Raw genomic sequence first — 27,222 nt, forward strand, 5'->3', positions numbered from 1 at the left:
AGAGAGCAGGTGGCAGGAAGAGGAGAGGAGGAATAGAAGGAGAGGAGGAATGAGGGAGTGTATCCTACCGCCGGAGGAGGCTGGGCTTGGTCACTGACCCCATCTGTCATAGTGGAGGAACGCAGTCTGGAAGAGAGATGACACTGCTGAGGAGAGGGAGAAAAGGGAGAGAGGGGGAGGGAGGGTGGGAGAGAGAAAGAGAGGGAAGAAAGGAGGGGGGAGAGGGAGAGAGAGAGCGGGGGAGAGAGGGAGAAGCAGAGAGAGAGAGGGACAGAGAGAGGGGGTAGACAGAAAGAGACAGGGAAGAATAAAAGTGAGTGAGGGAGTTAGCAAAGTGAAAACCTCAGTTTCCACACATTTTCCACAAATTTCCATATTCAGCAGTTACCTCAGATGACCTTATATTAACACTAGATTCAAACTGTTCTCACCATAGCAGAGGCATGGCTGGGTCCGGCCACCTCTCCATTGATGTCGGGCGGGGGGGCGTGGAGGCCGGGGCCAGGGGTCGGTGTGAGGGACAGGCGCAGGTTGATCTCCTCTGAAAACTCCTGGTGAGGCGGGGGCGGCGGCGTCTGGGGGGTGGGCATCGACATGATGGAGGAGAGGGGGCCTGGAAGCAGGTGGTCTGGACTCTCTTCTGTGATTGGATCCCATAACTGTAGACAGAGAGGACAAGACACTCAAAGTACTGGGACATCTGGTAATGGTCAAGCTAATGACATGGTCAACACCGGCAAATTTGGCCACTATATATAGCTGGCTAGCTAGCTCATTTTAATTTATTGTATTTTGCAGCTTCCAAGGAGCACTAACTTTTCACATAAAACATGGGATTTAATCATATATTATTCCAGGGTGTTCTACAGGCTTCCCTGAGTCCAGACAGACCCTGCATCCGGAGATCAAAGGTAACACTCACGTCATCCATGTCCCTGGGTTCTATGTGTTCATCCTCGAGGTTCTCAGAGATGTGTCGTCTGGAGTGGAACACTCTGTGAGCCTGGATGTTGTTTGCACGCTGCTGATTGTCATTCTCCACCTCTGAAACAACATCCCTGGAGTAGAAGAAAATACATTTACATACATGTTACAGAGAAAACAAGAGAGGACCTAGTACCGAGCCAGTGGGGCCATCAGAGGAGCTAGTACCAAGCCCTGGGGACACCAGAGGACCTAGTACCGAGCCCTGGGGGACGCCAGAGGACATGGTACCGAGCCATGGTTAGCATCAGTTGTGAGACCACTTGGTGCAGACACAGATCCTCTCCACGTCACCTGGTAGGAGCAACCTGTCAGGTAGGAAGCAATCCAAGAAAATGCAGAGCCTGAGACACCCAGCCCTGAGAGGGTAGAGAGGATCTGGTGGTTCACACTGTCAAAGATAATGGTGTATTAAAGCCTAGCAGGAGCCTAGGTAACCCTAACCACAACCATAACCCCAATCTTAACCCTGACCCTGACTCTGACTTTCACCCCAACCCTGACCTTAACCATAACCCTAACCCTGACCCTAGAGCTGCTCTGATAGCATTATGTACGTACACATTGCTGGGTCGTTTCCACTGTGTAGATCTGTTGTTGTGGTTGACGTAGTAGGTTCTGCCCAGGTTGTCCACCTTCTCCTCCCATCCTGGGGGCAGCGGGGGCTCAACCGCCTGGGGCCTCTGGACGCTAGGGTCGGCCAAGTCGTTCACCTCCCATCCCTGAGAAACACACAGGCACAGGAGGAAAGAGTGCTCAAAGATACAGTCACAGAGAGAGACACTGGACAGCCAGGAGAAAAACATAGGTCTTTCTTTTGGGTGTATGTTACATTCCACTGTCACGACCCATTTTCAATGCCCTGGCTGAGGGAAGGAGGTTCTCACCCAAGATTTGACGGTACATGGCCCTGTCCATCGTCCCTTTGATGCGGTGAAGTTGTCCTGTCCCCTTAGCAGAAAAACACCCCCAAAGCATAATGTTTCCACCTCCATGTTTGACGGTGGGGATGATGTTCTTGTGGTCATAGGCAGCATTCCTCCTCCTCCAAACACGGCGAGTTGAGTTGATGCCAAAGAGCTCCATTTTGGTCTCATCTGACCACAACACTTTCACCCAGTTCTCCTCTGAATCATTCAGATGTTCATTGGCAAACTTCAGACGGGCATGTATATGTGCTCTCTTGAGCAGGGGGACCTTGCAGGCGCTGCAGGATTACAGTCCTTCACGGCGTAGTGTGTTACCAATTGTTTTCTTGGTGACTATGGTCCCAGCTGCCTTGAGATCATTGACAATATCCTCCCATGTAGTTCTGGGCTGATTCCTCACCGTTCTCATGATCATTGCAACTCCACGAGGTGAGATCTTGCATGGAGCCCCAGGCCGAGGGAGATTGACAGTTATTTTGTGTTTCTTCCATTTGCGAATAATCGCTCCAACTGTTGTCACCTTCTCACCAAGCTGCTTGGCGATGGTCTTGTAGCCCATTCCAGCCTTGTGTAGGTCTACAATCTTGTCCCTGACTTCCTTGGAGAGCTCTTTGGTCTTGGCCTTGGTGGAGAGTTTGGAATCTGATTGATTGATTGCTTCTGTGGACAGGTGTCTTTTATACAGGTAACAAGCTGGGATTAGGAGCACTCCCTTTAAGAGTGTGATCCTAATGTCAGCTCGTTACCTGTATAAAAGACACCTGGGAGCCAGAAATCTTTCTGATTGAGAGGGGGTCAAATATTTATTTCCCTCATTAAAATGCAAATCAATTTATAACATTTTTGACATGCGTTTTTCTGGAATGTTTTGATGTTATTCTGTCTCTCACTATTCAAATAAACCTACCATTAAAATTATAGACTGATCATTTCTTTGTCAGTGGGAAAACATACAAAATCAGCAGGGGATCAAATACGTTTTTCCCTCAATGTACATACATACATACATACAGTGGGGAGAACAAATATTTGATACACTGCCAATTTTGCAGGTTTTCCTACTTACAAAGCATGTAGAGGTCTGTAATTTTTTATCATAGGTACACTTCAACTGTGAGAGACGGAATCTAAAACAAAAATCCAGAAAATCACATTGTATGATTTTTAAGTAATTAATTTGCATTTTATTGCATGACATAAGTATTTGATACATCAGAAAAGCAGAACTTAATATTTGGTACAGAAACCTTTGTTACATACATTTCCTGTAGGTCTTGACCAGGTTTGCACACACTGCAGCAGGGATTTTGGCCCACTCCTCCATACAGACCTTCTCCAGATCCTTCAGGTTTCGGGGCTGTCGCTGGGTAATACGGACTTTCAGCTCCCTCCAAAGATGTTCTATTGGGTTCAGGTCTGGAGACTGGCTAGGCCACTCCAGGACCTTGAGATGCTTCTTACGGAGCCACTCCTTAGTTGCCCTGGCTGTGTGTTTCGGGTCGTTGTCATGCTGGAAGACCCAGCCACGACCCATCTTCAATGCTCTTACTAAGGGAAGGAGGTTGTTGGCCAAGATCTCGCGATACATGGCCCCATCCATCCTCCCTTCAATACGGTGCAGTCGTCCTGTCCCCTTTGCAGAAAAGCATCCCCAAAGAATGATGTTTCCACCATGCTTCACAGTTGGGATGGTGTTCTTGGGGTTGTACTCATCCTTCTTCTTCCTCCAAACACGGCGAGTGGAGTTTAGACCAAAAAGCTCAATTTTTGTCTCATCAGACCACATGACCTTCTCCCATTCCTCCTCTGGATCATCCAGATGGTCATTGGCAAACTTCAGACGGGCCTGGACATGCGCTGGCTTGAGCATACTTGTTCTCCCCACTGTATATATACACATATCCTTTAAAAATATTCCCCTTTATTACTTTCCAACCCCACCCCCCCCTTCCCCAATTGGAGTAAACTAGTGAACAACGCTTAGGCCTCTCTTTCCAGCTTATACATACTATATACATTTTATGGACACAGTCGATTTTACAATAATTCTATTTTGTTTGTCTTTACTCCTGAACTTCCTCTACCCTCAACCTCTCCGATCATTTTCATGATGTCCATCCGGTTTGCTTCTATATGCCATATCTTTCAAGAAAGCTCTCAACCTATATACTTATTATGGACAGAGTAAGCTTTACATTAGTTAACTTGTTGTTGTTAGTTGTTATTAGTCCCATCCTTCAGCTCCATTCAACCCCTCCCATCTATCTCTTAACACCATCCATATTGGATATCTATTTGCCATATATTTTTCAACTGTACTGTGATGTTTCACAAAAGTTCTGAACCCTTCTATTCTCATTGTTTCTACAGATTGTAAATTCAAAATAAACATTTTTGCTAAAAGTATTATTATATTATTGATCGATTGACTATCACTTTTCATGCAGGGTTAGCGCCAGGTAAATATTGCAATCCTTCAGCCATTCCTGGACCTGTGACCAAAAACAAGCTACAAATGGACAGTACCAAAACAAATGATCTAATGATTCTGTCTCTTCGCAGCAAAATCTGCAGAGCTGGGAAGATTTTATCCCCCATATAACTAACATTCTATTGGTAGCAAGAATTTTAAAGTTTGAATCTGGCGTCGTTTTGCGTATCAGTTCATAAACACTATGCCATGGAATCGGTACGTCAAAAATCTCTTCCCAACTATTTTGCAATCTGGCTGTCAATCCTTTGGTCCTGAAATTGTATACTTTTTTATTTATCACAAGTTTCTTTAACCAATTATGTTCTTTAATGCAGGGCTGACAGACAAGTTCCTTACTTTTTCCCCCTTCCACTTTCTGCTTCCATTTTTGCGGTAAGGCTGCAATTATTTGGTTGTAATTTTGGAAAGAGCAGACATTTCCATATGTTTTTGTTAGCTGCATGTGCGACATAACTCCACCAGTCCTACCGATGATATCATTTATGAAGATGATACATTTTTCAATTTCTTTTAAATAAAAAAAATAATGTTTTTTTTTATCAATTAGGATATTTGAGTTTAACCACAATATTTGTTGCATTATTTGTTCTGTCGTTTCTGGAGGATTAAATTGAAATTGCAACCAACTTTCTATGGCTTGTTTTAGAAATAGTGATATTTGGGAGATTATTTCCTTTTCAAATAACTGAAAGTGAGAGGTTGTAATCTGAATAAAGGGAAAAAGGCCATTCTTGAACATGGGGTGAGACAATCTTACTAATTTGCTAGAAAACCAGTTTGGATTTAAGTATAACTTTTGTATAACTGAAGCTTTTAGTGATAGGTCTAATGCTTTAATATTTAATAATTTCTGTCCTCTGAATTCATATTCATTATATAAATAGGCCCGTTTAATTTTGTCTGGCTTGCCGTTCAAAATAAAATGGAATATTTTCTCATATAATTTAAAAAACTGGTCGCTAGGCGTAACAAGACCATAATCAAATAGGTAAACTGGGATAATACTAAAAAGTTAATCAGGGTGATTTTTCCACAAATAGACAGGTATTTACCTTTCCATGGTAGCAAGATCTTATCTATTTTTGTTAACTTTCTATTAAGATGTATTGGAGTGAGATCATTTATTTACATTTACATTTTAGTCATTTAGCAGACGCTCTTATCCAGAGCGACTTACAGTTATTGCATACATTATTTATTTTTTCATACCCCCAGTGGGAATTGGGATATCTATTCTGAGTATATCCACATCACCATCAGACTATTTTATTGGTAAACTACATGGTAATGTAAAAACTATATTTTTTAGTGATCCAATACGTAATATAGTACGTTATCATCATTTGGTTGTACTCCAGAGAGGTTAGAATATGTATCTAGATCCTCTGTGGAGGGATTCAAGTTGTGGATTTAAAAGAAAACAATCATCAGCGTACAATGACACCTTTGTATTTAAGCCCTGGATTTCGAATCCCTTGATATTATTGTTGGATCTGATTTTAATAGCTAACATTTAGATGGCCATAATAAATAGATAGGGACCATTCTTGAAACACACAGGAAACTGTTGAGCGTGAAAAACCCAGCAGCATTGCAGGTCTTGACACAAACCGGTACGCCTGGCAACTACTACCATAGCCCATTGAAAGGCACTTTTATATTTTTTGTCTTGCCCATTTACCCTCTGAATGGCACACATCCACGTCTCAATTGTCTCAAGGCTTAAAAATCCTTCTTTAACCTGTCTCCTCCCCTTCATCTACACTTATTGAAGTGGATTTAACAAGTGACATCAATATGGGATCATAGCTTTCACCTGGTCAGTATATGTCATGGAAAGAGCAGGTGTTCATAATGTTTTGTACACTCAGTGTAGAGTCATACACACACATGCATGAACGCACACACACACCAAACACTTACCAAAAGATCAGATTTATGAAAATGAGGGGAAGTGAGTGAGTGAGTGATGTTTCCAGAGAACGAGGCCAAACCAGACTAGAGGTCTTCTCCAACTTCCTGTTGGCAGGAACATAATTCTGTTTCTCCACCTCATCATCTGTGTGTGTGTGTCTGTGTCTGTGTGCAAGAATGCGTGTGTGTGTGTGCAAGCATGCATGCGTGTGTGTCTGTGTGTGTGTCTATGCCTGTGCGTGTGTGCATGCATGTGTGTGTGCGTGTATGTGCAAGCATACGTGCGTGTGTGTCTGTGTGTGTTCAAGCCTGCGTGCGTGTGTGTCTGTGTGAGCGTTTGTGTGTGTCCCTGTCTTCTTACCTCTGCCTCTTCCCCGGTCATCCCCTCTGTGGACTCCTCCTCCGGACCACCAGTCTTTGGCAGGTAGGCCATCTTCAGCCGCAGATACCCCTTCACCCTGGACTTGTGGCTGGAGACAGAAGAGAATATACCAAAATGGCAGTTAGTTGTGAGTTATTCAACAGAAACCAGAGAGTGGGAATGACAACACTTTTAGCTAACAATGATTACATTAAAGGTACTTTGAACCAAATACCATAATGACCTAAGCCTGTAGTTTCCATGATACCTAACTATGAGTCTCACATGGATTAACATGCAACCTGAAAAAGGACAGGTGGACATTGGTTCCCTACCGTGTGTGTGTGTGTGCAAGTTACTGTGTGTATGTGTGTGTGTCCCTGTCACCTTCGTCTGTAGTCTGGAACTGACCTTCGTGGCCATAGAAGGACATCTTTAAATGTGTACGGCCTCTCCATCGTAGGGTCCTCCATCTACAACAGAGAAACACATTGATTTGACATACATCAATAAATCAATCAAATGTATTTATATAGTCATTTTACATCAGCAGTTATCATAAAGTGCTTTACAGAAACTGGCTTAGACCCCATAAAGCAAGCAATGTTTGCTCTATTGTTGTCCATATGGTGAAGAATTTACATGAAAACGTAGCTTTTTGTTTTTTTAAGCCACACTGTCCATCACATAAACACATTGACATCAGACCTGGGTCAAACAAATGGCTTGGCTTAGCTTGACCGGTACAATAGAATCAATGAAACAGTCATAAATGTGAAAAACCTGCCCACCCTACACACCGTTTATTAAGCTAGCCTAAATCAAGTGCACCTAAAATATTTGAGAGTATTTGACACATGTATTTCACCCCACATACCCAGGTCTGATTGGCATTCAGTACATGAAAACATAGCAAACACATTAGGCTATGTTGTAGCGAGTCATTTAGCTATAAAATAAAAAGTCACACACATTCATCACATCAAGTAAACCTTTGATAACCGTCCTGTAGCAGTGATTATGCAATGCTTTCCTGTTACATAGTTAACTAACAGCCTGTGGAAAAGTGAACTGACCGGAACTGACCGGTCAACTGCCCCAAGCAGACAGAACCACTGTCAGGCCTTTAGATTAGTTAACATGGGCGCATAGACCTCTGCCTAGCTACTAGCACTGAGTAAAGCCAGCCTGTGACTGCCCCAAGTTAAAATGGTAGCAGCAGGTTACTACCTAGCTCCTAGGCCTGAGTGAAGGCAGCCATCCCCTGACCGCCCCAAGCAGCCAAAGCCACTGTAAGGAGGCGGAGAGGAGTTGACATGGGATTATAAACCCCCCTAGCTACTAGCAATGACTGAAGCTGTGACTTCCCCAAGGAGCCAGAGCCACTACACTTTCAGGGCTTTCCGAGGAGAATCATCATGACTCATGAATACTTAAACAGAAAAGGCCACTGGAAGAAAACACGGAAAAAGACACAGTGAGTAAGACTACACTCACCCACCATGACTAAGCCCACCGAGTACAGACAGACAGGGGCAGTAATACATTAACAGACTGACTGCTATGATCAGGGTCATGTTCCGTCGGCACCAAACTGAGAAGAAAATGCTCAGAAAGAAAGTGAGACGGGGGATTTCTATCTGAACTTGTCCAATACGAAACACCCATTGGCGTGCACCTTTTCAGTTGGAAAACATTTTGAAACTAATGAACATGACCCAGGTCTGTGTGTCCATCCAGGAGAGCCACAGGGTTATAGCAGACTTAATCTCATGTTAATTCCTTCACCATAGGGACAAGAGTTGGTGGTGCCTAGTCATCAATAATTAACCTTACCACCTACGCTTATACTCTTTTAGTTTCACCACTTTAAAAGCTTAGAATCACTACACTACACTACCTTTCTGTGTAGTTAAGGGTCAAGTTATTTGACTGGCTTTATTGCTCAGCCACTCAATCAAGAGCCCAATATTTTTTGACAATTAATCATAAGCAGGACAAAAGATTTGACAAAGGGTCATTTAATCATACGCAGCACTTCACTCAGTAAACTGCATATTTTGTTCATACTAAGTAAAACGATTAACCAGTGGCGGCTGGTGAAAAATATTCTCGGTGGGGCTGTGCCATACTTTTTTTTTCCTGTAACCATCGCGATATATTTTAACACAAACTGCAGGACAGCAGTGCTCAGTGAAACATTCAGTAATTATTTAATGCCAATATTAAAAAGTTGAGGCATTCTTACACAAAAACATATTACACAAACCCAAGCCTTTCATTTGCATTTAAAGTGAACTTTTCACCATTGGTAGTAAACAGGCAACGCAACAGGCATGCTGTCAGAACAGAGTGGAAAGTGGACAATAACATGAAATTATTATAAAGTTTATAGGAAATCTTACACTGTATAAAAGGATGTATAATATAGAAATGGATATCAAGTGGATGAACTCAAACCTTTGACTGGAAGAATAGCATACAGTATTTTATGATCATACTAAATGTGACTAATTGTTAATGTGCTCCAGAACTGCAACAATTAATTGATACAAAACAACATATATACAGTAATATTAGCAAAGACACTATTAAGACTTTCTAGAGTACCATATATAACTGGATTCTTTATGCTAAGGTCAACTATATACAAAGAAACATGCGGCCAGAGCTGCTCTGTGTGTGTGTGTCTGTCATCTTATTTGTACAGGAATTTTGCCCGTCTGTCCTTCTGAGTGGCAAACCTCTCAATGACCCTTTGATTAAAGTCAGGAATGTCCCTGACAAGTTTCTTCTCCATGGAGAGCATGGTCAGAGCGTTCAGGCGATCCTGTGTCATGCTGTTTCTCAGGAAGGTCTTGATCCTTTTCAGTGTAGAGAAGCACCTTTCTGACTCAGCAGTTGTCATGGGTGTGGTGATGAGGATCTTGAGGAGGCTGGCAGTCTCTGTGAAAGTGCTCTGAAGGTTGTTCTCCATGAAGAACTGGTACAGGGGCACTGCACCACTACAAGCCTTGAACTCACTGTTCTCATAGATGAGGGACAGTTCGGTTTTGAGCTTGGCCTTGTTCAACATGGGGTACGCCTCCACGGTTTTTTCAAGCGCTGTATCGGGGAACTTCACACTGTGTTGTGGGAACAACTCTCCGTGCAATAGTGTTGCGCTGATGAGGTGCTGGGTGAAGGAGAACCTCTCTTTGGCATGACTCAGGATGGTATCACATACCTGTAAAAGATACATCATCAGCTTTAATTTGCAATTAAGCTATTTTGATGCAAGTGATCCTGACTGACACATGCCTATGTCCAACTCAAGTATATGATTACCAAGGTGCTGATTGTTCAGGGTTTTGGCTACATACTACCAGGCCTGAAAAAAGTTCTAGGGGGAAACACTGACAATTACATCACAACTTACCTCTATAGCCAACCTCTGTTGTTCTCCTGGTCCCAGCATCCTCCGTCGCTTGATGGGCTGTTGCTGCTCGTCAGATGCGCTGTCCCCACACAAAGAGGGAATTGAGGCCCTGGGTCCAAAAAATAAAGTTTAATTTGATAACTTGCAATCAGACTTCTTAACTCACTGTAATTCCCCCTCAACACACAACCAGTGACTTTTATATATATATATATATATATATATATATATATATATATATATATATATATATATATATATAGACAGACAGACAGACAGACAGACAGATAGTGTGTATATACACACAAACTATGTCTAGTAACTGCTTTTAACCTGTGATGTACATAATTAACTGATGTTATTACGTTTTAAAGCCTTTTTCTATTACATTTGTGAGAGGGATGCAACATCATTTTGTTCTGCTGTGCACTTAGCAATAAAGTTAATCTTCAATAACAACTAGGCCTCTTCTAGAAATTGACCTGGTGGACACCTGAATAATTATTACAAACTGTGTAGTACTTTCCTGCATTATTATCAACGTCTGATTGTGTCTTCTCTTTCCTTTTAAAATACTAAAACAAATATAATTGTGACGGCTCTATGATAATCACTCACTTTGATGACCAGACACATTTAGGCTTTTAAACTGTTGTAAGTGAACTATTCATCTTTCTAACAACATCTTTATCAGCCAATAGTAAATATAGTTATTTACCTGATTGTTAGCATGCTGTCTGTGAACCTCTGGACAAGTGCTTTAATGAAGACAGGGTCGATGTTCCTCTTCTGCAGCTGGCTGAAAAGCATGTCCACATTTGGCATGATCTTGTGGAACAGTGCCAGGAAAAAACAGAAAGCCTCGTCTTCGAGCATCCTCACAAAGCCCCCCGCCTCTCTGACAGTCGGGGCATCAAAGTTCCCAGAGTCTCTGATGGTCTGGAAACACGTTAGGAGGTCATCCCTGTACTCGTACACAGTGTTTACAGCGCGACTGTGGAAGTTCCACCGTGTTGTAGAGGCTCTGGGGAGTCTATGCGCAACCACTTCGTCAAGCACGGTGGTTCGCTTGGGAGACCTGGAGAAGAAAGCAGAAAATCCTGCAAGGTCGGAAAAGAAAGTGCCGATCCTGGGGATGCGTGAAGTAGCCTGCTGCATGATGAGGTTCAGCTGATGTGCATAGCAGTGGACGTAGTGCGCATTTTCGTACACATCCACTATTTTACGCTGCACTCCGCCGGTGGCTCCCCTCATCACACTTGCTCCGTCGTAAGCCTGGGCAATAAGTTTGGCCTTTTGTCCATGTGAGAGTATGGTGCTGAGCCTCTCCAGCAGCGCTGTAGCGATGGTGTCGGCGGTTGCGTTCTCGATCAAAATGAACTCGAAAAAACGCTCTTGGACGTTACTTTTAGCATCGATGTAGCGTATCACAAGCACCAACTGGCAGTGGGTGGAAACGTCAGTCGTCTCGTCAGCTTGAATGGCGATAAAATCAGCACTCTTTACTTCCTCCAGGATGTAATCCTTAAGCACTGACAGCATACAGTCCAACAGCTCGTTCTGTATCGTCTTTGACGTGCCCTTAAAAACGGTAGCTGTCTTCAGGTGCTCCTCCAGCACACTGTCGAGGGAGGCAACAAAATCCACTAAGCCCCGGAAAATGCCGGGGTTGTCCGAGGAGTCAGTCTCCTCGTGCCCACGCAAGGCCAACTCAAAAGCCCCACAGAACTTCACACAATCGATAATTTTGGATAGAATGTGCCTGTTTTTATCCACCTCCTCATTGTGTTTCCTCACCGCAATCCTGTGGCCGTCATCCAGCTGCGTAGCAATGTTCACCCTTCCTAATACAGCTAGCTTTACAGAGTTGTCCATGTGTGCCCTGGTGTTCTCATGTTTCTTTACCTTCTCTGACAGGTGCTTCATATCCCTCACTCCGGTACCTGTCCATGCTGAATCTGACCCCGTCGTTTTAAAAAGCAAGCACGGAAAGCAAAATAAAGCATTAGCATCAGTGCACCCAGCTAGCCAAGCCTTCCTGGTGTACCAGCTACGGGAGAAGCCGCGCATATACTGCTTCCCTTTCTCGCTAGCCTGCTGTCTGATTGAGAGGTCAGGTTGATCTGGGCCCAGCTCTTTCACCCGAACTTTCTCTGACAAAGTTCTCCTCTCAAACGGATCTTGGAGGAGAGATTTCACCGAGTTAGGGTTGGGTCTTGGAGGAGTAACGTTTGCGCTCGCCATTGTCGTCTAGTAAAAATGGCGCCACTGGAGCCCGGTCCTTATTTTATCAGGGGCGAGCTTGGGGCGATAAAATAATCGCCCTCCTTGGATTCGATATAAGATCGCTGATTGGCTACATTTTATGTCATACATTCATATCTTAAATTAGCAATTGGCTTAACTGCTACGTAGACCCGCCTCCTCGGGGCACTTTCTGTATCGCCCAGAGCTGACGAGGCGTTTGACAGGCAGAGGAAAGGTTGCGAATATGATTTTCTATCATATCTTACACATATTACTGTGTGCATTCCATATTTCAAACACACAAATATTGACATACTGATGTTTTTATTATTATTATTATTATTTTTATTTATTTTTTATTTTATTTTTTAAAATAATTTTATTTAAGGGGGCGGCGCCCTAGCGCCCTCTATCGGCCAGCCGCCACTGCGATTAACCTACTTACAACTTTTTTTTAACTACTTGTTTGTTATTGTTGCTCATATTTGACCTAGTGGCTTGCAACCATTGGGCAAGCACGGTTTCTTTTTCCATCAGCTCCAGGCCTGGGTATCCCTGCTCTCCTCAGACCCTGTACTGGCCCTGTTGTTTAAATTCCTACCGGGTTTCTTTCCACTCCACTAACAGGGGGCTAGTCTCTCTCTCTTTCTTTTCAGTGTTATTGCTACTTAATTAGCCTTCAACAACAGGTCGATGTGCCCCCACAACCTTCAGAGTTCACTAGGCAGAACAAACATGCAGATGAAAAACAGCTGAGCAATCTATAACCAAACACTTCAATGCATGTGTGCGCACACACAACAACACAGAAGCACAGATGTTAACAGACCGCGCACACACACACACACCACTCACCGGCAAATGATTGAGAGGCACATCGACCTGTCCCAGGAAATCATCTCTCGTCTGCAGAAGAAAAAGAGAAGAAGAATTGTCAGTCAAAATGGAGATGAATACTGTGGTAGCAACTGTGAAGAATACCAACTCAATTTTCAGTAGCAGGCCTTGAAGGGAAGGGAGAACCAACCACAACAATGAGGGGAATTATACTGCTTTGTACTACTGCTGCTGTCTGTAGCTGTGTGAGCCCAGCAATAGAGTCAGTGTGTTTTATTTATTTATTTATCCTTTATTTAGACAGGTTTTCACAGGTGTGGTGAGAAGCAGGTGCACTGGGAGGAGAGGTCAGAGGTGAGCCAACGGTTGTCACCGGAGTGGTAGGTCAGGTTGGTAGAGGTAGTACACCTTTTAGAGTGAGGGGGAAGAACCTATGACCCAGAGAAAGGAACAACAACCACCACCAGACGAGAGCGAGGGAGCAGAGTGAAAGGAGGAGAGGTGGCCAAGGGGTGTGCCAGTCAGATCAAGTAGTTAACCTCTAGTCATTTAAACCACCCCCATCATTAATGCCAAGAGGAAAAGGTCAGAGGTCAAAGGTGACCGTGATTTACAGGTCAGGGGATTAACAGGTACTGTAGTCACACCAGCCAGCCCAAGATTACCTGTCCGAGGTTGAAAAGCCCATTCTTGGATCGATCAGAGCCCAACAGAGCCTGTGTAGTGGGACACAACTGGTTTAGACAAACAGAGGGAGAAGCAGAGACCTAGTAGCTAAAGCAACAGGCTAAATGACCAAGTAGGAAGAAATTGGTTTGTCTGTGGATTTAGGGTCAGAAATTGCTTATTGTTTGTTTGTTTGCTGTCTCTTTGCTATGGATGTGTGTTAATAAAGACAACCAAGACTTCTTCTAGTAAAGTGTCATACTTTACTAGGATGCAGAGCCGCCGGAAAACGTATGGCGAGACAGCATTTGCCCCAGTACTTTTCAAATCTGCACTACACCACATTCAAAGCAGCAGCGCCGAACACGTTTACCAGACATATTCATTAGTTCACGAAAAAAATAATAATAATTACAACGGAAAAGAAAGTAGGCATCTCTTATTGGACAAGTTGACATAGTACCTCCCCCAATTTCAGCCCTTTGCCTTTGTTTTGTCTAGTAAAACAACCCTCTCCCTGGGATTTCACACGGTAACCCCCCACGCTTGCTGTGACAGGTGGATTCACTTGTCAGTCACAGTGGTCTCCTAGCTACAGCCTACAGAGCCTCACCAACCACACCTCTCAACCACTATCTTTGGTTGCACCAGCACCTCGTTTGACTCTGCACCAATGCTCTGCATTTGGTTTCTTTCTTCACTCCCGTTCCTCTCCAGTCTGTGGAATCTGACTTTGTGGCTGTTATCTAGTGGAAACCCTCCTCTCCTGCCTGCCTGGTTGCCTGGTCCATGAGAGAGCGAACACAAATGTTCATTGGGAAAAAAAGTATGTGTTAATAAAAGCAGTTAATAAAAGCAGTTTAGTCATCCTCTAAAACTATCTAGAATGATCCAATCTATAGCTAGCTAACAAAACCACTAACGTTAGCTTTAGAGTAGCCTAACTAGAAAGCTAGCTAACATTAGCTAGCTAGGTTGATGCAATCATGCAGCCAGCAGCTAACGCTAATAATTTTGACTCACTGAATAAATGTGTTTGGCACAGAATAAAGAAGATGAAACGATCTGCTGCTGCTAGCCAAGGCAAATGATACTGAAATTCCTGAAAAGGTGAGTGAGACAGTTTTTGTTAGTCGCTGGTATATTATTTTATTTCCACTGCCGGTGATTATTCACAAATGTTTGTGGTGCAAATTTCACTGTCTTAAAAGTTTTTGTTTTTTAACTACAAATTCTGCCACAGAGCAGTCTATACAGATGGATGGCTGGCTAATGCAGAAAGAGAGAATTGAAGGATTCTAGCACCACCATAACCTGCACAAATAGTGATAGTGATACCTACTGATATGAACTGGTAATGCAGGTTCGGTTAGAATAGAGTGCAATAGAATGAGCGACATTCAATAAAATCACTTCATCTGGTGGGCCTGATGGAGACCAGGACAACTATAAGGTTAGTGGTTCTTTGACTTACACAACTGTGTATAGTGTTAAATGTAACCCTGCCTTACATAAAACTTACAGAATGAATAATTGCAGAAGAGCATTGTAATCAGATTAACAAATAATAGCTTTTATGACATAAAATTACAAATATATATTTTTTTCAAAGTCCACTGCTTAAAGGGGAACTGCACCTGCTGATTTGGCCTCATTTTGGCTTGCTCCTCAAGAAATGCTGGTGGCCATGACAGAAGCCAAACGTGAGTTGGCTTGGGGATGTGGTTTGATGTGGATGTTTCTTGGGTGTGTCCTTGACACCACCAAGACACACCCATCTGTTAGAACCTTGCCCGCAGCTGTTTCCCCAGACTCAATCACAACAAACAAACCTCCTGCCGGTTGAGTTCAATAACTACAGGCAGATGTATGGTGAGATGTCGGAGGAAACTTTGAATAGGTCAGTAGCCTACAGAGTAATATAAGAAGAATACAATTGCTGAATTTATGTCAATATTCTAAACTACATTTTTTGATAACTGTCATATTTAGTAACAGATCCATGTAGAATAAACAACCCTTTAAACAATAAAATGAAAGCAGTGTTCTGCTAACATAAAAATGTGCACCTTTCACCTTTCATTGTCATTCCCAGCCGATACAGATACAAGAAGCTAGCGTTACTGGTGCAGACTTTGGGAACGACGAACTCCAACCACCGCATACTAGGGTGGGGCAGGGCATGCAAACCATAGTTTGCTGTGCATCCTGCTGGAAGCATGCATTGTCAAACCACAGCCAGAGGCATGGTCAATCCGTATAGGGCTTTTCAGTCTCAAACGGCCATAATCCTTTGATCCTTTGAATGTTGTTGGGGGCGATGAAACAATGGAGCCCCATTCAATGAAGGGAAGTGAATTGGGCAGAGGGGCAATTTTACGTGGAGCTTGGCAAAAGAGGGCATGAGAATTGTTGACATAATTGTAATCCAAACCTTATTTACTAATTGTGAAGCAATCAGGTCCCTAACGCCATTTTAGACAAGACTTTATGATCAAAATTATTCTATTTACACTTTGTAGTCAATTTTGACACTAGAATACATGGTTCTAACTCATATCGATGCCACATAGGCCGTTTTCAAAGGGATTAGTTTGTTTTTAGGGGCAATCGCAATTTAACATTGTGTGTGTGTGTATAGAGTGAAATGTATATTGCATAACCCTCTGCCCTGCTACACTAAACAAACGGTCACCCCTCCAATGTTTTGGTCAAAAGCTAAGGGATGGGTCTGCAGAAATGGCCACTCTGATTTATAGACAGGGCTATGGAAACAATGACTGACCATCCATGATATCAAAATGATAGTTTTAACCATGTTTTGAGGCTATACAGTGTTTGTTTATATTTACATTGTTTACAAACATTGCTGTAAAACAAGCTTATATTTTGAGTTCTAATGGGATAGGACAGTTGAACTAAGCTCAGTTATATTCTTCAATAATCAATGGGTATATGTCATTAATTTATAAGTCCAAAAATGAATGTAGCAACTAAGGATTCTAGCTTTAAGCCACTGGAAATCATTCTGTATCTAAAAAGCAATGATGGCCCTTTTTTAACTTGACGCAGAGCCAGTTGACACACTTGACTTTCCAGTGACATTTATCAAGAAAGAACATACTGTAATTACAAGAACAGTAGCTGGGCAATTGATTGAGGCTCCCACTATGTGCCATTCAATGGTGAAAGGTTACAAATGAGTCACAAAGAGAGCCAGACCTGATTAAACAGCATGATCATTACACATGTGCACCTTAGGCTGGAAACAATAAAAGGCCACTCTAAAATGTGCAGTTTTGTCACACAACACAATGCCACAGATGTCTCAAGTTTTGAGGGAGCGTGCAATTGGAGCACCATGTGTTTTTCTTGGAAATAGTTACAGGAGAAGGAACCTTGAGAAACAGAACCACTGAGTGTGAACTGGGAATCTAAAACAGTGTACCCATCAGTAACTAATCAGTTTGCTTTTTCCAACGGATTAAGCAATCCCTACTAATGCAATGTTTTGGTTAATTTACTGCTTTCGTAAAATACAGATTAAAGGATGCGTCTTAAAACAGCAAACAGTGTTTCAAAACCCCAAAAGGTCACTCCATACTTTGGCAGATAGGCTACATATAATGGACTACAGTAGAGCATGCCATCACCATGGATAGCACTTCCTAGATTCACTCACTAACTGGTCATGTGCGACACTAACACAGCTACAAGCCTGAGATATTATCAAACAGACGGTACATACATTTTTTTATTATTGATGCCTGAGCTGAGGCTCCCATGTTCTTGCCCACATAATGTGACTTTTAAGATATGGCTGATATGGCCAGGCTGGCCTTTGAGTGAAATATCTGCAGTCATCAGGGGGTCACAGCTGAGCATGCAGGGAGAGAAAGAGAGAGAGAAGGAGGGAGGGTAGAGAAGGGGAGGGAGTTGCTATGCCATATTACACGGGGGGGGGGGGGGGGGGGTAAAGGTAGGGAAGATGAGTTGGATTCTGAGTGACCCACACCATCTGATACAAAGTGAGAAGGAGAATAGTATGACGGAAATACAGAGCAGAGAAGAGGTAGGGATGGCCTGCAGGTCAGTAGACAATCAGGGATCAAAGAGCAGGTTTCTCTGTCAGCCAGGTTAGGCTCGAGCCCCCAACCCCTAGCAATTTTTTTCAGCTGAGCCACAGGATATACAGTATATATGCCTAAACAGTGGAGCCTAACCTATACACTCGGAAAGACCCTGAGTGGGGTTCGGTTGAGTTACAATGCCATGCAACCCCCACCGAGGTGCATGAAAAAGCTCCCACAACAATCCATTCCCCAGCCCCCGGCCCTGCATGTTGACAAAGTAACATTGGAGACCCCCAGGCAAACATAGCCTCCCGCCATCCAGTCCACCAGCCAACCAGCCAAGCCTCTTTGTGAATGGCAACTGCACACTAGGGCTCTGAACTGGCCTGGGTTAATGCCGTAGCAAGGGCATAGGCTGACTATAGAAATATAAATACTTCCTGGCAAGGCAGCACTCAATATGGCCGCCGGCAACCTATCACAGAACGTTGATTTGAATGGGGATTTCTTTATTTTGGCAGTTACCTGTAGAATAGACGGAGCGGTATCGCTCGAGTTGCAACAAAATGAAATATAACGTTGCGGATAAAGTTTGGAATGACACAATTTCATGTGTACAACATCTAAAGCCCTGCATCACTATACTGAGAGCTTTGTCATTTTTGAAAGGATGTGTTTTTAGATTAGGTGTGCATTGCTACCCAAACTCCTTGCTCCGGCCAAACACTACAACGATTTCTAGAACGCAAACACATTCTAACAGTTCAGATTGGTCCCAGAAACCGATGGGTTGGCCCAGAGCCAGAAAAAAACATGGGTAAAGCAGTGTTTAGAAAATGTGTCATTGGCTTTGATACTCTGATTGGTTAGAGATGATCCAATCGCTGATGGCTTTGTTTTGTACAACACCCCTCATTTTGACGTCACCACAAACGACTTCAACAATGGCAGTCTCAAACTGAAGATCTCGTACAACGCTGTGTACTACTCCCTTCACAGAACAGCGCAAACTCAAGGCAAAAAGAAAAAGCCATATCTCAGACTGCCCATCTTAATATTTTCTTTATATTGGCCAGTCTGAGATATTACTTTTTCTTTGCAACTCTGCCTAGAAGGTCAGCATCCCGGAGTCGCCTCTTCACTGTTGACGTTGAGACTAGTGTTTTGCGGGTACTATTTAATGAAGCTGCCAGTTGAGGACCTGTGAGGCGTCTGTTTCTCAAACTAGACACTTTAATGTATTTGTCCTCTTGCTCAGTTGTGCACTGGGTCCTCCCACTCCTCTTTCTATTCTGGTTAGAGCCAGTTTGCGCTGGTCTGTGAAGCGAGTAGTACACAGCCTTGTACGAGATCTTCAGTTACTTGGCAATTTCTCGCATGGAACAGCCTTCATTTCTCAGAACAAGAATAGACTGACAAGTTTCAGAAGAAAGTTATTTGTTTTCTGGCCATTTTGAGCCTGTAATCGAACCCACAATTGCTGATGCTCCAGATACTCAACTAGTCTCAAGAAGGCCAGTTGTATTGCTTCTTTAATCAGCACAACAGTTTTCAGCTATGCTAACATAATTGCAAAAGGGTTTTCTAATGATCAATTAGCCTTTTAAAATTATTAACTTGGATTAGCAAACACAACGTGCCATTGGAACACAGGACTGATGGTTGCTGATAATGGGCCTCTGTACGCCGATGTAGACATTCCATTAAAAATCTGCTGTTTCCAGCTACAATAGCCATTTACAACATTAACAATGTCTACACTGTATTTCTGATCAATTTGATGTTATTTTAATGGACAAAAAAATTGCTTTTGTTCCGAAAACAAGGACATTTCTAAGTGACCCCAAACTTTGGAACGGTAGTGTGTAAGTTACTTTGTTGAGCTTAACAATCAATTGTAGATACTTTGGGATCCCATGACTTGAAAAGGATTTGTGCAACAAATGCTAAAATTATAGCATGTGGAAACAGTGCCAGGGAAACTAAACCAAAGCATGGATTGCCGTCATACCGTGACCATAGACTGCTTACAGGGTAAGGAAACCAATGTGGCATTTTGTAATTTGGGTGAACTATCCCTTTAATGGCTTGGCAGTCCTCTAGCATGTGAAGCCAGGAGAGATCAGTCACAGAGAAGCACTAGAAATCACAGTGAAACAATAAGCCCAGTCAAATCTAGTGGGGCGGGCTGGCTGGCTTAGCAGCACCATCTTAGCATGCCATGTACCCTCAACTGAAAGGAAAGCACCTCACACACTTATGATTTTGACATATAAACTGAAAGTTCATACAAAACATAGGCCAATGACCTGTTTGGTCATGATGCAATTCAATGTCAATATCATCATCCATTCTTGAAAGTGCCAATGCAGGCCCAATATTAATATAAAACATGCCAAAATAGCTGAGCTAGGGCCACAAGCCTCCCTTCCACTGCCACATGAGAAGGTTCTAGTCGGTACTAGGAATAGTCAGACACACTTTCTTAAAGGAACGATTCAACCATTTTGAATGTTATATAGTTTTTGTGCGTCTCTGAGCGATGTTCTATCGATTCCCGGGGTCATTTCATGTTTTCATGTGCATGTAAGCTATTGCCGTTCAAGCAGGAAGAAATACAGCTGGTATGACAAGTTTTGCATCATATGATTATTACAGCTTTATCAAAAGACTCAAAGCTTTTATGAAATGATATCGATAGCTGGTTAAACTTCTTTAATAGTTATTTGGAGACGTAATGATATCTTAGATCTTAAATCACCAGAAGGGCAGCTGTTCCGAGGTAGCCACGCCGACCCATACCAACCCAAGCCAAAGGAGACATGCCGTTTTTAAAATCAACGACCAAGCTCGAAACTGATCTAAAAATAGCACAGCCTGTGCAGGCTGTAGGAGTGTGTGTTACTATTGCCTGAACGTAAAGACAATTCAGTGAGTGGGCTGGGCAACAAATGTTTGTATTGATCCCTAGTTTCCGAAGCGTCTCTCCTGTATATTTTCCACAGGTTTTCCTAGTGAATGTAGATAGGAGTATTACCAAAACCTAAGGACAATTCAGATTCAGCGAGTGAGTGAGTGGGCAACAAGTGTGAATTGTGTTAAGCGCTAGTTTCAGAACATTCTCTCCTGTCTGTTTTCCACAGATTTTCCTAGTGAATGAGAACCCATCGAAGTGTGTAAAAGTACACATGCCTGTGGTTGTGAAATGAAATGAAAGCCAGTGCGGTGGAGCCCAGCAGCACAGCAGCTCCTGGCCAGGCTGCCCTGGGACTAATTGAAATTCTCTCTTCACAGAATGCCCAGCCGCAAGGCCTTTTTCTCATCTGCCTTTAGACTAAATTAAATATTAACATGATTATCGTCTGTCTGGTGAGGCATAGCAGAAATAACTTACTATAAATAAACTATTAATAGAATGTTGACTGACTCTCCGGTGCATTGAAAACTCTCTGATATAATTAAGAATTTTGATCTCTAATTCAAATACAAACCAGACTATTTTCCCAATTGCCAAAAGACAATATGCTTCAAAGCTTGTGTACACTAGACTACTAGCGTATACAATAATTGTATTCCCAATAATCATTACCTGACCATTTCCCAGTCTTATATTATGTACAGTGGGGACATCTCCACCCTGACATAAAGAAATCTTGAAGTAAGGCTGTCGTTTGGGGGCTTCTCTCCTGATTTTGAAAGTGCAGCCACCTTCAATGTCCATACTTTGACTGTCCATCTCCGAGGGGCTTCCTTCACTGCCCTGGGGCTCCCCAACATTCCCGGACATCTGGTGGTTACGAAGGGGCAGCCGCTGATGCGAAGTGCTTCTCTCCAGCCGGATCCTGGGGTAACGCACCACACGCTCTCCCTTGGAGCCGCTTGGGGTCATGACGTTCACGTTGTTGGCCTGCCTGGCTTGGGCCTGGTCCTGCTGCCCGGGCTGGAACACAAGCCTCTGAGTAGTGCTAGGATGACCTGGGTCCGAGTTCTGCTGCTGGACAGACCAGTGGCAGGGCCCACCTACCTGGCTGCCAGACCCATAGCCGATCCTGAACTGCTGGACTTCAGATTCGTCTGGGGAGTTCCTTGATAAGTGAAAGCGTCCTATGCTGATTCCAGGTGGGCCTCCTCCTCCTTTTCCATTAGACATAGCTGAGCTAGCCTGACCGTTTGAGCTGTTGTCTTGGGGCACAACGCAAAAAACCCTTCGCTTGAGTTGAGCAGGTTCTGTGGGTTGAGGGTGATTCTGATTCTGAGGCATGGCGGAGCTGGAGCTAGCTGAAGTATCTTGGCTGTAGCAAGGTGGTGAGCTAGCCGTGACTGGGACTGGAGCGTCTCTGCTGTAGTAGGGTGGTGGTGGTGGAAGAGTGTAGTGGTAGCTCCTTTCGGGCTCACTATAGGCAGGAGCGGGTCCTGGTGTGTAGCTGGGTGGTGGACCTGGAGGTGGCTCCTCAGCAGTCCCGGCGCCACCGGAGGATCGCTGGAGAGAGATCTGCATTGAGGAACTCTTGGTGGGCCGTGGCTCTGCCGGAGTCAGCTGGGGTATAAACATCGAGGAGCTTCGTTTGAGCGAGGAGTCTCCAGGACCAGCCAGAGGTCTCTCCGACAAGGGACGTTGCCCAAAGAAGATCTCTCTATCAGGCCGTTGCCGTGGCCCAGAGAAGGCACTCAAGGCAAGCAAGTCTCCTTCAGGACGCCAGGAGAAGGTAGGTGAGTCCCGGCTGCTCCAGCGCTGAGGCCGGTGACGCTGTTGTTGCTGCATGTGGAATGTCATGGAGACATCGTTGAGGTCCTGGAACGGCCTTTCCAGCTCCTCCATCTCTGGAGCTGTGTTGCTGCGGCCAGAGCCAAAGTACAGATGCAGCCTCTGAGACATTTTCACCTCCTGCTCCACGCTGTCTGTCTTGGTCTCTCAAGTCCCACTCTGACTGTCTCTGTGTCTGATCCGGTCGCCCACTTATCAGCTGGCTGATCCCCTTAATCGTCTTCTCCCCTCCCTCCTCTCTCTTTCACTCTCTCTGTCTCTCTCTTTCCCTCCCACAGTGAACAGCAGATGTAGAGGAAAGAGGAACAAGCAGTGAGTCAGCGGCTCACACCACAAAACTCCAAGCTACAAACTCCAGGCAAAGGGGGAGTGAGAGAGAGAGAGAAAAGGGGGGAGAAAAAAAAAGAGTAATCTACCAAACTGTTACCACTGGAGAGTCGAGCAATAGTGACAGACAGCAGAAATAGCCTGAGTGACAAGCAGCATTCCAGGCATGATTGGATAAGGGCTCCCGGCGCTTCTGCTGAACCGAGGTGAGGGTAGGGTGGCCGTGGTAATGTGACACGGATGGCTCCCACCCTCCACCACGTTTGTGTGTGTGTCACCGCCCCCACCCCCAGCCTAAACAGAGCGAGGGGCGAAACAGCACCATACCTGGGTTCAAATAGTATTTGGGTTTTTTCAGCACTGCAGGCAGGCAGGCTCAATCAATTTACGCTCAAAGTATGTGAAAGGCAACAAATACTACTTGAACCCAGGTCTGAACAGCACTCTCTCTCCCAGCTGCTCCTTATCCATCAGGGGGCCGGAGTCTGGTGGGGGACGGACGGACGGACACACACAGTGCTGAGTCAGGCGGCACAGACTTGACGGGGCCATAAATCTATGGGAGTAGTGCTCAGCCCAGATCCCACATGCTGGGCTGGGGATGACATGTGTTTGTCCTAAAGTCCTCCCTTTAGGACAAACACAGTGGCCTAGAACAGTGGCTCCCAAACTGTGGGGCACGCAGGGTCCCCCTGCTGAGGGGGAACTCTGGGAACTCAGTCCGGCTTTCAACTTACTCTTGAAAGTTGTACACTGAACAAAAATATAAACGCAACATGTAAAGTGTTGGTCCCATGCTTCATGGGCTGAAATAAAAGATTCTCAAAAAAAATGTATATGCACAAAAAGCTTATTTCTCTCAAATGTTGTGCACAAATTGTTTACATCCCTGTTAGTGAGCATTTCTCCTTTGACAAGACAATCCATCCACCTGACAGGTGGGGTATATCAAGAAGCTGATTAAACAGCATGATCATTACACAGGTGAACCTTGTGCTGGGGACAATAAAAGGCCACTAAAATTTGCAGTTTTGTCAAACAACACAATGCCACAGATGTCTCAAGTTTTGAGGGAGCGTGCAATTGGCATGCTGACTACAGGAATGTCCACCAGAGCTGTTGCCAGAGAATTTAATGTTAATTTCTCTACCATAACCTGCCTCCAACGTTGTTTTAGAGAATTTGCCATTACGTCAAACTGGCCTCACAACCGCAGACCACGTGTAACCACACCAGCCCAGGACCTCCAGATCCGGCTTCTTCACCTGCAGTCACCTGGTCAGCTGATGAAACTGTGGGTTTGCACAACTGAAGAACCTCTGCACAAACTGTCAGAAACCGTCTCCTCACCAGGGTCTTGACCTGACTGTAGTTCGGTGTCGTAACCAACTTCAGTGGTTCAGCTTGTCCTAATATTTATATATTTCTTAATTCCATTCTTTTACTTTTAGATTTGTGTGTATTGTTGTGAATTGTTAGATACTACTGCACTGTTGGAGCTAGAAACCCAAGCATTTCGCTACACCCGCAATAACATCTGCTAAATATGTGTATGTGACCAATACAATTTGATTTGATTTGAAATGCTCACCTTCGATGGCCACTGGCACGCAGGAGAAGTGTGATCTTCACGGACGAATCCCGGTTTCAACTGTACTGGGCAGATGGCAGACAGAGTGTATGGCGTCGTGTGAGCGAGGGTTTGCTGATGTCAACGTTGTGAACAGAGTGCCCCATGGTGGCGGTGAGGTTATGGTGTGGGCAGGCATAAGCTACGGACAATGAACACAATTGCATTTTATCGATGGCAATTCGAATGCACAGAGAAACCGTGATGAGACCATGAGGCCCATTGTCGTGCCATTCATCCGCCACCATAACCTCATGTTTCAGCATGATCATGCATGGCCCCATGTCGCATGGATCTGTACACAATTCCTGGAAGCTGAAAATATCCCAGTTCTTCCATGGCCCGCATACTCACCAGACATGTCACCCATTGAGCATGTTTTGGATGCTCTGAATCGACGTGTACGAATGCGTGTTCCAGTTCCCATGCTACAATCTACAGCCTGATCAACTCTATGCGAAGGAGAGGAGTCGCGCTGCATGAGGGAAATGGTGGTCACACCAGATACTTACTGGTTTTCTGATCCACGCCCCTACTTTTTTTTAAGGTATCTGTGACCAACAGATACATACAGTGGGGAGAACAATATTTGATACACTGCCAATTTTGCAGGTTTTCCTACTTACAAAGCATGCAGAACTTAATATTTGGTACAGAAACCTTTGTTTGCAATTACAGAGATCATACGTTTCCTGTAGGTCTTGACCAGTTTTGCACACACTGCAGCAGGGATTTTGGCCCACTCCTCCTTACAGACCTTCTCCAGATCCTTCAGGTTTCGGGGCTGTCGCTGGGCAATATGGACTTTCAGCTCCCTCCAAAGATTTTCTATTGGGTTCAGGTCTGGAGACTGGCTAGGCCACTCCAGGACCTTGAGATGCTTCTTACGGAGCCACTCCTTAGTTGCCCTGGCTGTGTGTTTCGGGTCGTTGTCATGCTGGAAGACCCAGCCACGAACCATCTTCAATGCTCTTACTGAGGGAAGGAGGTTTTTGGCCAAGATCTCGCGATACATGGCCCCATCCATCCTCCCTTCAATACGGTGCAGTCGTTCTGTCCCCTTTGCAGAAAAGCATCCCCAAAGAATGATGTTTCCACCTCCATGCTTCACGGTTGGGATGGTGTTCTTGGGGTTGTACTCATCCTTCTTCTTCCTCCAAACACGGCGAGTGGAGTTTAGACCAAAAAGCTCTATTTTTGTCTCATCAGACCACATGACCTTCTCCCATTCATCCTCTGGATCATCCAGATGGTCATTGGCAAACTTCAGACGGGCCTGGACATGCGCTGGCTTGAGCAGGGGGACCTTGCGTGCGCTGCAGGATTTTAATCCATGACGGCGTAGTGTGTTACTAATGGTTTTCTTTGAGACTGTGGTCCCAGCTCTCTTCAGGTCATTGACCAGGTCCTGCCGTGTAGTTCTGGGCTGATCCCTTACCTTCCTCATGATCATTGATGCCCCACGAGGTGAGATCTTGCATGAAGCCCCAGACCGAGGGTGATTGACCGTCATCTTGAACTTCTTCCATTTTCTAATAATTGCGCCAACAGTTGTTGCCTTCTCACCAAGCTGCTTGCCTATTGTCCTGTAGCCCATCCCAGCCTTGTGCAGGTCTACAATTTTATCCCTGATGTCCTTACACAGCTCTCTGGTCTTGGCCATTGTGGAGAGGTTGGAGTCTGTTTGATTGAGTGTGTGGACAGGTGTCTTTTATACAGGTAACGAGTTCAAACAGGTGCAGTTAATACAGGTAATGAGTGGAGAACAGGAGGGCTTCTTAAAGAAAAACTAATAGGTCTGTGAGAGCCGGAATTCTTACTGGTTGGTAGGTGATCGAATACTTATGTCATGCAATAAAATGCAAATGAATTACTTAAAAATCATACAATGTGATTTTCTTGATTTTTGTTTTAGATTCCGTCTCTCACAGTTGAAGTGTACCTATGATAAAAATTACAGACCTCTACATGCTTTGTAAGTAGGAAAACCTGCAAAATCGGCAGTGTATCAAATACTTGTTCTCCCCACTGTATCTGTATTCCCAGTCATGTGAAATCCATAGATTAGAGCCATATTAATTTATTTCAATTGACTGATTTCCTTATATGAACTGTAACTCAGTACAATCTTTGAAATGTTGTATTTATATATTTTCAAAATTGGGTAGTGCATCATCAGTTTTCCTCGTCATGTCAGTCATTGCATACCTTAGAGAGCTATTTATAACTTGTCAAAAATGTCCCGATGTCACGCCCTGTCTCTGGGGACTCTTTAATGTTGAGCCAGGGTGTTAGTTTCTAGGTTTAGTTTTCTAGGTTTCTGTTCTAGATCGTTGTTTTCTATGTTGGCCAGGGTGGTTCCCAAACAGAGGCAGCTGATTCTCGTTGTCTCTGATTGGGTACCATACTTAGGCAGCCTGTTTGGCACAGTTAATTGTGGGATCTTGATCTGTATAGGTTTGTGTTGGTGAACCTGTAGACTTCACGTATCGTTTTGTTGTTTTGTTGTTGTTGGTTAAAGTACTCATTAAAAGATGTACGCATATCACGCTGCGCCTTGGTCCGCTCATTACGACG

The 27,222-nt window shown here is 44.2% G+C and overlaps 1 protein-coding gene across 1 annotated transcript in view; it reads right to left on the bottom strand.

Moving 5' to 3' along the window:
* Positions 1-22,799, bottom strand: part of LOC311127410 (E3 ubiquitin-protein ligase NEDD4-like) — a gene marked incomplete at its 5' end in the record, with an annotated part of 110,044 nt that extends 87,245 nt beyond the window's left edge. Inside the window, 8 exons of the mRNA XM_084159259.1 lie at positions 69-146; positions 432-659; positions 923-1,058; positions 1,546-1,706; positions 6,683-6,791; positions 7,070-7,155; positions 13,203-13,253; positions 21,513-22,799. Coding sequence (XP_084015385.1) covers positions 69-146; positions 432-659; positions 923-1,058; positions 1,546-1,706; positions 6,683-6,791; positions 7,070-7,155; positions 13,203-13,253; positions 21,513-22,799 — 2,136 coding nt within the window. The remainder of the gene's footprint in view (positions 1-68; positions 147-431; positions 660-922; positions 1,059-1,545; positions 1,707-6,682; positions 6,792-7,069; positions 7,156-13,202; positions 13,254-21,512) is intronic.
* Between the last annotated feature and the right edge of the window lie 4,423 nt (positions 22,800-27,222).

This window comes from Coregonus lavaretus (genome assembly GCF_964263955.1).
Source record: "Coregonus lavaretus genome assembly, chromosome: 4".
NCBI lineage: Eukaryota > Metazoa > Chordata > Actinopteri > Salmoniformes > Salmonidae > Coregonus > Coregonus lavaretus.